The sequence below is a fragment of the Ylistrum balloti genome, unplaced genomic scaffold, assembly GCF_031769215.1.
Source record: "Ylistrum balloti isolate Yb309-2 unplaced genomic scaffold, AGI_CSIRO_Ybal_v1 Utg370700, whole genome shotgun sequence".
Classification (NCBI taxonomy): Eukaryota; Metazoa; Mollusca; class Bivalvia; order Pectinida; family Pectinidae; genus Ylistrum; species Ylistrum balloti.
In genome coordinates this window covers 309,746-325,085 of record NW_026782420.1, presented here as the reverse complement: position 1 = coordinate 325,085, position 15,340 = coordinate 309,746, and the positions used below count along the sequence as shown (strand labels likewise).

General features: G+C 34.9%; 2 protein-coding genes across 6 annotated transcripts in view; one reads left to right on the top strand and one right to left on the bottom strand.

Moving 5' to 3' along the window:
- Positions 1-11,760, bottom strand: part of LOC132557576 (DNA topoisomerase 2-binding protein 1-like) — a 36,560-nt gene extending 24,800 nt beyond the window's left edge. For both annotated transcript variants that reach the window (XM_060222075.1, XM_060222077.1), the window contains exons 1-11: positions 11,722-11,760; positions 8,918-9,038; positions 8,302-8,444; positions 7,666-7,711; positions 7,357-7,443; positions 5,613-5,720; positions 4,480-4,553; positions 2,972-3,099; positions 2,466-2,531; positions 1,922-2,092; positions 221-396 (exon numbers count right to left, since the gene is read on the bottom strand). In XM_060222075.1, the coding sequence (XP_060078058.1) occupies positions 221-396; positions 1,922-2,092; positions 2,466-2,531; positions 2,972-3,099; positions 4,480-4,553; positions 5,613-5,720; positions 7,357-7,443; positions 7,666-7,711; positions 8,302-8,444; positions 8,918-9,010 (1,092 nt within the window). In that variant the 5' untranslated portion in view covers positions 9,011-9,038; positions 11,722-11,760. The remainder of the gene's footprint in view (positions 1-220; positions 397-1,921; positions 2,093-2,465; positions 2,532-2,971; positions 3,100-4,479; positions 4,554-5,612; positions 5,721-7,356; positions 7,444-7,665; positions 7,712-8,301; positions 8,445-8,917; positions 9,039-11,721) is intronic.
- Positions 11,761-12,244: 484 nt separating this feature from the next.
- The window catches only part of LOC132557579 (SWI/SNF-related matrix-associated actin-dependent regulator of chromatin subfamily E member 1-like), a 35,898-nt gene continuing 32,802 nt past the window's right edge, over positions 12,245-15,340 (top strand). For 3 of the 4 annotated variants that reach the window (XM_060222083.1, XM_060222084.1, XM_060222081.1), the window contains exons 1-4: positions 12,245-12,328; positions 13,687-13,755; positions 14,344-14,396; positions 14,962-15,057. In XM_060222083.1, the coding sequence (XP_060078066.1) occupies positions 13,707-13,755; positions 14,344-14,396; positions 14,962-15,057 (198 nt within the window). In that variant the 5' untranslated portion in view covers positions 12,245-12,328; positions 13,687-13,706. The remainder of the gene's footprint in view (positions 12,329-13,686; positions 13,756-14,343; positions 14,397-14,961; positions 15,058-15,340) is intronic. The other variant, XM_060222082.1, reaches the window with a different exon arrangement.

Below are 15,340 nucleotides of genomic sequence, written 5' to 3'. Positions count from 1 at the left end.
GAAACTGAATCTAATGATAAAATTCCAGGATTCATAGCTCCAGACATTGTGAAATTCTAGACAATTCAGAATCTTAACCTAAAGGTTTAGATTGATGAATTTTACTTTGGCTATCCCATCTACTTGACACTGGTGCTCTGAAATAAGTTACTACTGTCTATGGTTCAGTTTCCGGGATGGAAGATAAACTGGATCAACTTAAGGTTCTTTCAGGACTTACCTTACATCCATCCAGCAGGAGGTCAACTGGAGGCTGAGTTAGATCAATACCACTGAGTGTGATGTCTGTCTCCTCAAAGGACTTTTGTTTGGTAGTGACGGCAGCAGTTTCATTGACGTGGCTAATCACCGAGACGTTGGCTATACAGCTCAGATCGGCAATGGTGGATGCCCGAGCTGTCAATGAATTAGGTATTTCATCTACCAACAGTTTATGATTAACCACTTATCACTGGCAGGTTACAGTCAAAACATACTGATATTAACTTTAAATATTATAATATTTCTGTGTTTTCTGGTGGGAACATTCAACAGGCTGTACTTCCTTCGGGGAACACCATTCCCTGGGTAGAAGTTTTTGCAGAGATTGATCATTCTATGCAAGAATTTTGTATTACATACTTACTGTAGGGAACATCCTTCTATGAGGTAAAAGCTTTGCTAAACATTCATCAACCTACGCGAGTAATTTGCATTCCATACTTAATCTAGGGAACATCCTTATATGAGGTAAAAGCTTTGCTAAACATTCATCAACCTACGCAAGTAATTTGCATTCCATACTTAATCTAGGGAACATCCTTATATGAGGTAAAAGCTTTGCTAAACATTTATCAACCTACGCGAGTAATTTGCATTCCATACTTAATCTAGGGAACATCCTTATATGAGGTAAAAGCTTTGCTAAACATTCATCAACCTACGCGAGTACTTTGCATTCCATACTTAATCTAGGGAACATCCTTATATGAGGTAAAAGCTTTGCTAAACATTCATCAACCTATGCGAGTACTTTGCATTCCATACTTAATCTAGGGAACATCCTTATATGAGGTAAAAGCTTTGCTAAACATTCATCAACCTACGCGAGTACTTTGCATTCCATACTTAATCTAGGGAACATCCTTATATGAGGTAAAAGCTTTGCTAAACATTCATCAACCTATGCGAGTGCTTTGCATTCCATACTTAATCTAGGGAACATCCTTATATGAGGTAAAAGCTTTGCTAAACATTCATCAACCTACGCAAGTAATTTGCATTCCATACTTAATCTAGGGAACATCCTTATATGAGGTAAAAGCTTTGCTAAACATTTATCAACCTACGCAAGTAATTTGCATTCCATACTTAATCTAGGGAACATCCTTATATGAGGTAAAAGCTTTGCTAAACATTCATCAACCTACGCAAGTAATTTGCATTCCATACTTAATCTAGGGAACATCCTTATATGAGGTAAAAGCTTTGCTAAACATTCATCAACCTACGCAAGTAATTTGCATTCCATACTTAATCTAGGGAACATCCTTATATGAGGTAAAAGCTTTGCTAAACATTTATCAACCTACGCAAGTAATTTGCATTCCATACTTAATCTAGGGAACATCCTTATATGAGGTAAAAGCTTTGCTAAACATTCATCAACCTACGCAAGTAATTTGCATTCCATACTTAATCTAGGGAACATCCTTATATGAGGTAAAAGCTTTGCTAAACATTTATCAACCTACGCAAGTAATTTGCATTCCATACTTAATCTAGGGAACATCCTTATATGAGGTAAAAGCTTTGCTAAACATTTATCAACCTACGCAAGTAATTTGCATTCCATACTTAATCTAGGGAACATCCTTATATGAGGTAAAAGCTTTGCTAAACATTTATCAACATACGCGAGTAATTTGCATCCTTTACTTACTGTGGGGAACATCCTTCTCTGGAGTAGAAGTTTTTGCCTGAGATTTATCCTCCACTGCTAGTACTTTATATTTTTCTGAATCCTGACAGAAGCTCTTCTCAATGGAATCATACAACCATTCAGTTCTCACAATGTTGAGCTTCCACTTTTTAGCAAACTCATATTTTGTACCTGATAAAAGAAAACTTTTTATCCTATACCTCACTATTTTGAAAAATCAGGATTAACAGATTCTGAAATGTTACATTACAATGAAGCACTACAATAAGATGATATAGTGAATGACTTATACAATAAAAAGGTTTATACTCAATATTAACATATAACTTAACAAGACTGATTCTATTTTGACATCTATTGTTTCTAAATACTCATCAAATTAGTTGTTGAAGTAAATCAACTGCTATGTATAGTCATCACTTGATATAAGCATTTATGTGAACAAGTTATAAAGTAACTTGTACTTTGTCCACTTGTTATATGACTTCAATAATAGTGTGAATGCTATGGTCTTGACTCATGTGGATATTGCGAGAAATCTCACCTTTGGGTTTGTTGATTATCAAGTGAGTACATTCATTCACCTTCATTTCACCACTATATTTCCCTCCTGTTAAAAATAATCAACCAACAGATTATTTCAAAATAATTTCAAACTTTTTATACATGTAATCCGATCAGACATTTACTTCACGAAAAAATACTGAAGGATCAGAAAAAAAGTTCTTCCTTTGGAGAACTTCCTGTCTGCCAGTAAACTGTCAATAATTGTCAAATCAAACATGTATAGACAAGTCTTATAACCTGATAAATGCTACCTTTCTATACAAGTCACTTTTGTTCTCCCTTCAACGACCTTTATAGACAGGCTTAACCAATCTATTTTTGATGTCAAAAGCCAGATATCATGTTGAGAGATTATATTCAGACTGAACTTATCAAAGTTATGTGTTGAATACAATGATCTGGAGGAGAAGAAGACCATTAAGATTTCAGTAGAACAGAGTAATGGGGGACTACAGCTAGGTGTCTCTGTGATAACATCCTTACCTTCAGAGTTTATGAGTTTCTTGACGTCATTGCGCTCCTTAGGGTCCAGCCCAGACACTGTGATAACAAGCCCCTTGAAAATCGGACAGCGATACTCTTGTAGTGTTGCTTCCATTCCATGTACAGCTCTGTTCATATAGCATCAAGAAATTAAAATGATATGTGTAGTGTCATGTACCGCCTGTTATTCAGATTGAAGGACATTACATAAACTGTAAAGTATATTTATCTTTCAAGATTCTCTGGAAATTATTAAGAAGTTATTAGGATATCTGCTGTGTGCATTTTCAGGAAAACATATTTGTGTTTTATGATATTTTTCACTGTAACATAAACTTATTTTCATTTTTAGATTCCTATTACGTTCTCTGTTGAACATCTAAGCTATTCTGTAGATTAAAAAACAGGAACATGAGAGGAAATAACCTCCACAGTATACATGCTACTGCAACTTACCTATATTTCATCTAAGGTTGTTTTTCATTAATATTTGAGGAGTGTCAATCGTGAATTCAAATCTCTTTGCTATTATTTTTATGGATTAACAATGACATCCTTGTTATTCTTTTGTTATCAAACCTTGTTTATATAGACATTTCCATTGAATTTACGTATGCCTTATCATATAATCACATACAATCTGCTAGGTATATATTACAATCTGCTAGATATGTATCACTTTCGAATTCAAACGTCTTTAAAACCCTGTGTTTAAATGAAATCCCAATATTGATGACTGTAGAACTCCACAAAACAGAATCAGTCAGATCTGCAGCTACAGGTCAAAGGTTGATCATGTGTGCCGCAATAGTTTTATTCATAAATCACAGATGCTAATTTAGTGTTGGAATGCTAAAATGTTTACAACAGAGTATATAACATGACAAATATCAATTTTACTGAATTACAAAATAAACACAGACAAACATCAGTCAAAGATGTTACTGATAGGAAAACTACTGCATAACTAGTAGGATTACATTACAAAGTGTAATGTTAAACACTCACAAACGTGTCTGGCCTAGTGAAACCCTAGAATCTTATTTTGAAAACCACTTACCTGACTATTAAAACTTAAAAGCACATGGAGTGATCATGTTTGTTTCTTTTTTATGTACTAGCCTGTACTCAGATAAATACAATTCAGTATGGACGTGCATCACATGACTGAATCATATGGCTTTTAAGGTTTAGTCACATGACTCTCATCAGGAAAACTGTAATTAATATGAAGGTATCAGTTACCAACATAGGAGTCTTTGAGAGTCCATGTCTCTAATAGCTCATGATTCATGAATTCAAAGTTATTTCTAGATCAGCATTCCTAAAACCATACAATCATGAATAGCAAAATAAAGCATTTGAAACATGATATACCAAAAAGTGTGAAAGAAATCGGTGACTTTGGTATGTCATTTGTTTACATCCATCATAAATTTATTGTTATTAAACAGCTTATCAAAACATTTCATGTTCTTTTTATCATGCAGATGTAATGTTCCTTTTACCTTGTCTGAGAAAGCTCCCACACCTTAGTCACCCAGTCTGCTGACATGATCTGCTTACCAAGGCTGGCTGCCACCTGAGGATATAAATATGCTCTTATTTTGGTGTATCCAAATTTTCTTTTGATAATTCAGCACAATAATGGTTTTGCATCTATATTGACTATAAGGCACACCTTTTTTCCTCATGAGTTGGACATGTGGCTTACATGTAGACGAAAAAAAAAAAAAAAAAAATAAAAAAATGGAGCGACTGAAAAAAAACAACAGGAAGTGTAGCAGTTCACTAGTATGAGACAGTACAGAGTTTTTTTTATGAGTACCTGCCTGTCACATGTTTGTGACTGAAACAGATCGTCTAGAATCATCATTTGCAATCGTATACAGGATGATATTGAAGCCATAGCAGAAGTTTACAATAGCCTTTTGCATCCTTGGATCAATGATTTATCGGGTAATATGTCAAATCCTAGAATGACCGCCATGCTTGTTTACGACATGAATGACTTTCTTATAATTTACAAAAAGAATTAATATGGGACTATAAGAATTTTGACAGCATGTAAGGGCCTTCGTTAATATTCAACAGTACAGACAGCGATGGAGACATTGTTTAGTACACCGTATGTAATGTCAGGCACTATATCTGTGCGTAGACAATCTGTTAAAGCACCTAAGCCAAACAAGTTCAATATTTCCTTTCTTATGTTTTTTGAAACACATCAATAAAATAAATGATTATCTGAGTATAATTCATCTCCAAACTTTATGAAACGTTTCACTGATGATCTTGTTAAATTGCTCTACTTTGTCTGTTTTATCAACAAACTTTGGTCAATGTAACGGTTACCACTTCCTAAGAAAGGGTGTGGCTTATATGTGGAACAAATTGAAAAAACAAAAAAATCAGCTCTGCATCTTATATATTGTTGGGGCTTATAACCCGAAAAATATGGTATTCAAGAAACCTCCAAACTGCTGAATCGTATTCAAGATGACCCTTCCAATTCTAGTGTTTTGAAAAACCTGGCAACATATTAATTATCCATATTACTGCACAATGAAATATAGTACAGAAAACATTTAAAATCCTGAGTCAATACACAATCAAACTATCACTTTGTCAATATAGGTACCTGGTACTTCTTGCTTCCAACCTCCCCTGCTATAAGGTGAGTCACAGCTTCAGTGAAATCTTTCCCCACACTCCCACTCATCAATTCAATCTTTTCATGAACCTCATCCTGAAACAGACAAATCACTCATAAAAAAGAAAAAAAAAGTCAACAGCATCAGAGTGAAATTTGTTTTGTGTTCTTCATTTACCTGGTAAGCCATCAGACTTGACTGAATTATGTACAAACCTAGATTGCTTGTTTTGTCTTATCCTGCATATGGACCTCACCCTGGTTTGTTATTGACCTTGCCCTGGTTTGTTATTGACCTAACCCTGGATTGTTATTGGCCTTACCCTGGTTTGTTATTGACCTTGCCCTGGTTTGTTATTGAAATTATCTTGGTTTGTTATTGGCCTTACCCTGGTTTGTTATTGGCCTTACCCAGGTTTGTTATTGACCTTGCCCTGGTTTGTTATTGGCCTAACCCTGGTTTGTTATTGACCTTGCCCTGGTTTGTTATTGGCCTTACCCTGGTTTGTTATTGACCTTGCCCTGGTTTGTTATTGGCCTTACCCTGGTTTGTTATTGACCTTGCCCTGGTTTGTTATTGAAATTATCTTGGTTTGTTATTGGCCTTACCCTGGTTTGTTATTGACCTTGCCCTGGTTTGTTATTGGCCTAACCCTGGTTTGTTATTGACCTTGCCCTGGTTTGTTATTGGCCTTACCCTGGTTTGTTATTGACCTTGCCCTGGTTTGTTATTGGCCTTACCCTGGTTTGTTATTGACCTTGCCCTGGTTTGTTATTGAAATTATCCTGGTTTGTTATTGGCTTTTCCCTGGTTAGTTATTGGCCTCACCCTGGTTTGTCATTGACGGTACCCAGGTTTGTTATTGGCCTAACCCTGGTTTGTTATTGACCTAACCCTGGATTGTTATTGGCCTTACCCTGGTTTGTTATTGACCTTGCCCTGGTTTGTTATTGAAATTATCTTGGTTTGTTATTGGCCTTACCCAGGTTTGTTATTGGCCTTGTCCTGGTTTGTTATTGGCCTAACCCTGGTTTGTTATTGACCTTGCCCTGGTTTGTTATTGGCCTTACCCTGGTTTGTTATTGGCCTAACCCTGGTTTGTTATTGACCTAACCCTGGATTGTTATTGGCCTTACCCTGGTTTGTTATTGACCTTGCCCTGGTTTGTTATTGAAATTATCTTGGTTTGTTAGTGGCCTTACCCTGGTTTGTTATTGGCCTTACCCAGGTTTGTCATTGACTTTACCCTGGTTTGTTAATTTACCTAACCCTGGATTGTTAATGGCCTTGTCCTGGTTTGTTATTGGCTTTTCCCTGGTTAGTTTTTGGCCTCACCCTGGTTTGTCATTGACGGTACCCAGGTTTGTTATTGGCCTAACCCTGGTTTGTCATTGACGGTACCCAGGTTTGTTATTGACCTTACCCAGGTTTGTTAATTTACCTAACCCTGGATTGTTATTGATTTAACACTGGTTTGTTATTGACTTAACACTGGTTTGTTATTGACTTAAACCTGGTTTGTTATTGACTTAACACTGGTTTGTTATTGACTTAACACTGGTTTGTTAATTTACCTAACCCTGGTTTGTTATTGACTTAACACTGGTTTGTTTGACGTCACCTTTGTTTATTATTGAAATGACCCTGGTTTGTTATTGAAATTACCTTTTCATGTTACAGAACTCTGACCTTAGCCTGGTTCATTGGTTCATTATTGACCTTTGGCCTTACCCTGGTTTGTTTGTCCAGATTTGTACAGCAAGCAACCACATTCCTCATAGCCAAGTTATACACAGGACGAGCTTTTCTTGGAATCTCCTACAAATTGGTTTCAAATTTGAAATTACATCAGGTAAAATGAAAATCAACAAAAAACAACAAGCAAATTTGTAACAGTAAATACTCAAAATCTGGATGAATGATAACAAAATCTGATTTATTTATTAGGACCTACGGTAAAAAAGTCTGTAATTTAGAGCTGTTCAAGTCTTTACCATCTATATTAAGTAATACATATTAGTATCAGAGCAGTAAACTTACCAACTTGTACTCCAAGGATTCAAGAATGCAGCGTGGACCAAGGATTCTAAGAATATTAAAAGATTCTTGTAAATTTTACTTTCATCAATACTTGAGCTCCAGATAATTTTCTTTGCACATATGTTGTAATTTATGTAGATAAATGTTGCTCAACCTAAAAAATGAAAACCTTCAAATGCTTACCATCACTTTTAAGTAAAGGGTTTAATAAACCAGTACCCCTGAATAAATGCCAAAAGCTGAGTGCAAGACACATTAAAGTCCAAACACTACATACCTCCAAACTATATGGCCAAATTCCCAAAAGATAAGTTTACTCCTTAAAATTTCCTTCTCAGTTGATGAAATTTTTTCTATGAGCTAAGCATTCTAGTGTGAGCATACATGTAGCATGGTTTTAGGTTTGAGGTTAGCATTCCTAATAGAGGCATACATGTGGCGAGGTCTTAACAATTTTCGTTTATTTTCATTTCTTATCCCTTAGTGACTTTATGTCGTGTCTTGACAAGAAATAGTTTAATAACACACAATCTTGTCACAGATAAAGACACTACAATATAGGCAGCTAAGCTCAGCTTAGTGGTAGAGAAATATGAATGAGATAGTGATCATTAACCAGAAAATCACATAACAAACCTGCAGCATAGACTCTTGATGTGATCAAATGCTTGTCCTTCAAACGGGTCAAATAGGTACACACAGTTCTTTTCTTTCCTCTTGATATTTAGACACTCTCCTGGGGTCATCCATACAGGTGTAAAGCCTTCTTCCTTCAAACTCTGTTAACAATCAACATGAAATGGATCAGCTTTTTCATCCCACCATACACAAAGTTAACTTTCAAAGCTCTATTCCTTCTTTCTACAGAAAACTGTTTTCAATTGTTTGTTCATGTTCAGTTGAAACTGTAGGGTATACAAGATCATTAACCTTACACCAAAGACCTGAAACCTTAGGATGACAACTTTAAGATTTTTTACAGGATCAGGTAACCTTCCATATAATTATGATGAAATAATTGTTAATAGGTTTTCAAATAGTACCTTTATGCTAGTACTCGGAAATCAAGGTAAAACCCTATGAAAATGCAGTGAATAGTGATGATGTTTTTTAAGAAGGTGAAATTTTGATACATGTTCATGATAAACATGTTTTATACAGAGAGTTTCATGAGCTGTTTCTAATTCTGTACATACATGTATACATAGATATTAATGCTTCAGTTAAAGATGTCACTTCTGTAAAATTTTACCTTGTAAGCATCCATCATAGCTCTGGTAACATCATTTTCATCCCCAGAGTCTGATGCCTTTACACATCGCACTTTAAACTCGTCCTCCCCCATAGCAAAGCCAGGGATTGAAGCCTCAGCACTTATGAAACACATAGAATAATCATCAAAATTTGTGTATGGACTGCAGACTCAAATTCAATCCCAGAATTGATCACTTTTCTTAAGAAAGTTTTATATCTATAACTATACCAATATTTGATATCTAATAACAGCCATATATTAGTTATATTCATAGTACAAAATTTATAAAAGAAAATGGTATATTGTATGAATGAAATTTAAACAAGATTATTGAGCAAATTATGGTCCCCATTGACATAATGCCTCACCAAGGTGAACCCATACCTCTCTTTAAAGGAGAGATAGTGTGGGAAATAGAGTCCAACTTTTTTCTTTGATGTATCGATTAAGGTAAAAATGTGGTCAGAGTAACCTCCTTTTATGTGTGACTCATCACCTCACCAAATTGACAACATATCCTAAAGATAAGTTCCAATGACTAGTAGTGATAGTGTAAGAGACACAAGAATAGACAAGGTTTTCCTGATGTCTGTCAAATGTCAAAATGTAGGTCAGGGTGACCAACTTGTTGCCAGTAGTATGTGAGGTATAACCAAAGGAAATTGTTTTTCTTTGATATTGGTCAAAGTTCAAAATGTAAGTCAGAATGACCTACTTTTCATACATTACACATCACTTCTCCAAGGTAAACCCATATTTAAAAGTTTGAAGTCCCAGCCAGTGACAAGTAATAGGAGACAGAGCCCAGTCAAGACAGCAGGACAGATGGATAGAAAGACAGCTCCAATGAAAAGCAGTATATAAGATAGAGTACAGACAAGATTGCAGGATAGATGGACAAAAAGGTGGGTGGACACCCCCTCACCTTCATAAGCTTCAGAGGTTTGCCTATTTATTCTGTGGTCCAACCAAACAAGCTATAAATTAAATGTTGATGTATGGCAAAGTTATTCTTATATATGCTACATGCAGATTCTTGTTTTTAAGAAGCTGCAATTGTCCCTGACTCCCCAAGTATTATATACTGATTATATGCATATGTGAACAATAATTATAACTGTGTTTGAGTACATTTCAATGAATGCTAAGTTTGAGCGTGTGTTGCATAAACTCCTGCTTCTGTTTACATGCTTTTTGATTTAAAAATCATTCTGTTTTTATAACTATATAATAATAGCTCCTCAGAGCTTGTTTTTCATATAAATAAAATTCCTTAAATCTTGACAAAAGAAACCTGCAAATATAGCAAATATACTGTAATTATTCTTATGTACATAATATGAAATTATACAGCTGTTACACATGCAAATGTATATTGTAACTACCCATCAACTCACCTCAGATGCTTTCATGATTGATGTTGCCATTGTTCACTATCATATTGAGCAAAAACTTTCATCAAAGGACAAAGAGCATTGTGGCCTTCATATTATAGGGTAGACTAACATGACCAGTGCTTGAACACTTTTTAAACTTTCGGTTCTCATTCCACAAAACAACTAATTTGTCTGCATACTATGCATAATAATTTTGGGGTATATTGACACTTCTATACTTCTGATAAGAAAAACTCTAATTACCATCAGGGTTTTCCATTTTGTTAGTAGTAGGTTGAGTAGTGAAAGTAGGAGGCTGGCCTGCCGTGCACGTGTAGTCGTGTACGGAACATTATTATGGAACTGGATTGGTGTAGGCGGCCAAATGATCAAGGTAGCCGGTCAAATTGGCCGGCGGCCGGCTCTTATGGAAAACCCTGACCATGGTAATCTAAATCCAGCAGATGACTGTGCATGACAGCTATTAAAATAAACTTTGTTTACTAGAAAGTTTGCATATTCATTTTTTTGCCCACTCTGACATAATCATATCTTATTTAAAAGAAAAGAATTGTATCAAATGTGGATTTGACACATTTTACAAAATACAGAAAAAGGCAAAATATTGGTCCAAAAATTACCCTTAGAAACTCATGCTGATCTGTGATTTTGAGCACTGATTAGTGCAAAAGATGTTGCCTTTTATCTAGTGTATTTTTACAACATTATCCATTTAGAAAGTACTTTTTGTGGTTTTTGTGTAGGAGATTTGAATATCATTATACCAAATGTCATCACAACAACATTTCAAATATTTGATATTTTACTTCAGTTGATATCCTCTATTACACTGATGTCGTTTGACCAACTGCCGGTAACTGAACGACTGTACTGAATGTAATTCTAATAGAGCTGGAAATGTTCGTGACATGTCTCTTTGAAGTTTACACAACAATAATTGAAATCATTGACAAATATTTAGAATAAAACAACAAAAAACTATGTCTAGTGCTCGAGCACTGGTCAAGAGAGTCTAATTTCATTTATATTCATGACCATGTAGGTATACATACAAGTATAAGGACCCACAAGTATACACTATTCAGAAATATTTACAGGTACAATCTACATATAACTGGTCTAAAATATTAATAAAAGAAGTCACCTTTTTAAAGTTAAGACATTTAGTGTCACATAACATCCGATAAAAACCATTAGGTTAACACTTGAAAGTCAGTCCTACAGAACAGTCACATTAGATTTCGAAGACACCAGAGGCAAGATGTAAAGTCATAATTTTTCAAAATTGGGTTTATTTTCATTTGTGAAGTTTGACAATCTGAAATTCTATCATAAATAATAACAATAACATTATTCATTGGTGTCAATTTGTTTGTTTTCATGTCGTATCATACTTTACCATACCTCAACAGATTACTTCCGAAACCATTCCATTTTAGACCTATCAGACTTCTGCCATGCAAAGTTTGTGAACACCCGCCATTTTTATACTCTCGTACGCAACGAGATGTCATTGAAAATAATGATGATAATAAATGAAATTCGTTTTAATTCTTCAATTGTCATTTAGAATCAGCAGAAGACAAGAAGACAATATATTTGAAATTTGTGTATAATAGGTTATTAGATATATGCTTGGACAAAATATTTAAAATAAAAGGTGATATTATAGGTAATACTAATATCCGAACGAGAAAATAATGCCAACAACCACTTACCTCAAATTAAAATGAGTTCAAGACACTGTATAGTAAAATATAATATCAATGTTTACATTGTAATTGAAATCTACTGATTAAATAATGTTAGCAATAGTAATTTCAGACTTAGTCAATTTAGTAAGAATAGTGTTTAAATGTTGTATGTCATGTTTTGAGATATGGATTGTCTTTTTGCGCTTTTAGACATACAATAAAGCGACGCCATATTCGACAAGGTGGTGCTTTGTTCAATCCCTCGACTATGAAGTCTCGTTATTTATCAACGTAAAGTTTTAAGCATTTAAATTGGGGTAAGTAGCTATATTAATAAATCAGACAATATTTTTTTGTTGGATGCAATACTCTAGACGTGCAATATATTATGCCGTTACGGCAAAATAAGAGTTAAAAGAGAGTAGTCTCGCTCCAATGAATCGCTTTTTGCTTTTCACTGACCGGGTATTGTACAGCCCCGTATTTGGGTCATAGTTCTGCATCTGAGTGATAAATTTGTTACTTTTGCTGGGTAATTTGAAAAGGAAACATCTCATTTTTTAAACATTTGCAATTTGCCAAAGAGCGTCTGAATTTTACATTATCTTTTTTAACTTGTACCAAAAAATGAATAATACAGTCGTCCGGGATTTTGGAAAATCATGAACTTTAATCACTTCCATTGTTTGTAGTGTGACTAAATATAGAACACTGGTAGATTCATGCTCACCGATGACATTTGCAGGGAATGTCTATACTTTGAAGTAAATTGATATCAAGAATAGCCGGAAACAGCAAATTTGCATTTTTCCAGAAATTATTGGTCATATATGAGATAATCAAATGAACAAAAATATCACCCATGGTCACACCGAGAAACCAAAGCTAGATATTAATTGTCATTTTAGCACTAATATAACAGAAATAATTGTAGGGTCACATTGGTTGCTAGGCAGTGATAAAAAGATGACATTCATATTTTTTGCAAATATTATGTAAGATCGGGGCAAAATATACATTCCAGTTGAATGCCAGAATTGAATCCAATAAGCATGCTCCATCAGCTGTGACAGAGGCCATATCTAACACTATGTACAAGCCACACTGACCCACTCCTTTTACACTACTACCATTGATTTTTCTTGTGATTTCCAAAATCTGAACTGGAAACTCCAAATACCACAACCCATGGGATTTTGTTGGGTGTCAATATGAAAGAACAGGGAAAATGCACATTCCTGCTGAGTACACTGACCAGGAATGAAACAGGGTCTCTGATTTGTCAATTGACCCGCTCTAATGGCCGAGCCAAAAAGCGTGCTCCATCAGTTAAGTGACAGAGACCATAACTACACTTGGTACATGTCACACTCACATGCTCCTTTTACAGTATTTCAAAGGACTTTTATGTGTTTCTGTTTTAAATGATCAGGAATTTGATAACATTGGTTAGTTAAAGAAGTTGTGTTACTTCACTCAAATGCGGGAGTAATGCCCATATTGGGGTTGTGCCCACCCTGTTTCACATTGTGCATGGTATAGGTGACCTTACCCTATGCAGTAGGCACAGTGATTACTCTTTGTTAGCTCATACGATGAAGGCCTTTTCTTTTTTGGTTGCTGAATGATAAACACACATGCTATTTAAGTAATATTTGAGTATTAAACTTTCCAGGTATACTTTCCTGTGGCAAGATGGCACTGCCGATGTACAGAGGTTCCCCCCACCCACCTCCAGTAACTCGTAAGTTTCATGATGCAGATCTACTGTTAGATCAAAAGAAGTCTACTCAGTTCTTTGAAACTTAAAATCAAAAATATAGTCAAACATACTTCTGTTATGATATTTCTGCTGATAGGTATGTACTTGTTGTTTACTTTTACAAAATCTAGGATAGGAGCAGCTGGCTATAAGTCTGCTATGTTTATATGGAGAGGCAGGACAAAAGATGATGCTATCACCTGATACATTATACTGAATTTCCAAGTCAAGGAGTACATGTCCTCAACATCCAGTGCAGTTATTTTCATTATGGCATAGCGGACAAATTATGTAGTATTAAACACAACTGCACTTGATGTTGAGGATCTTTATTCCTAGACTTATATGAACCACATTGTGAGAATCCTTACTGAATATCTCATGGTATCCATCCAGCAGTGAGATTGCTTTTTAATTCCTTAGGAGTGTTGGTTCTCTTTCTGTATATCTTGTTTTTCTCTGAGTTTTTATGCACAAAATAGCTGTAGGAATGATCCTCATCTGAAATGTATTGATTTTCTCAGCTGTAATTCAGGTAGTTTACTACACTTAATTTGTTCTATTTTTCAGCTCGATCTCGGTCAAGTTATGACAAATCGGTAAGCAGCATGGCCATGTCCAAGGTATAGTTTGTATAGTATTCTTGATGCTGTTGAAGAAATGCACTGAGCACCAACATATTTTGTATCTGCACAACTCTAACTTTTGTCCTTTTGTCCAACCTGTCCATTTGATTTTTACTAACCACTTCTACCTTATATTCTGACTGATGAACCTAATTTAGCTGAGTGATACAAGATTAATTTTTTTGAAAAAAGCAAGAGACATCACATATTAATTCTTGTATGTTTTATCTGCTGTGGACTATTGCAGTTACATACACATTAGAATACATTGAATACCCCAAGACTCCAGATATCAAATTTCATGAAATAATAGTCAAGTAATCATCAGAACTGCAAGTTCTAGGGTGTTGTAGATGTCTTTACTCTTGATCCTGGTACTGAATCCTGTTCAAAACAGTTTTTGATATATGTACCAACATATGATACCTGAAGTTTTAGTGATCACTGCAGTTATAATATGACATGACTGTATCACATTATCTGTTTATTTATCAGTCACTATCAGAGCTATGACTCTTCCACCCCAAGTGACAAATGATTTACACATTATTAACTGTTGCAGAGCTCCAGTGCTAGTCCTTTTGTGTCCTCATCTCATGGACACCCGTCCTTTAATCCCGTCAAAGTCAGCTTCAGTAGCAGCAAGACTGCAGGAGGAGTATGTATCATTCAGAATTTATATATTACACTGTTCATTGTGTCCAGGATTTCATTTTTGGATATAAGTTAAAATGAACTTCTTAGGAGATTTACAATATTAAAGCTAAACAATTTCTATTAAACATATGTTATAGAAGAAATGAAATAAATCAAACACTATCTTTGACATATGATTTTGTGCTGTAATTTCAAACATGAGGCAGAATCATTTCAACTTGTTATTCAAATGCTTGACAAAAAAAAAATAATGAAATTATTATTGAAGTCTGTTTACATTCTGG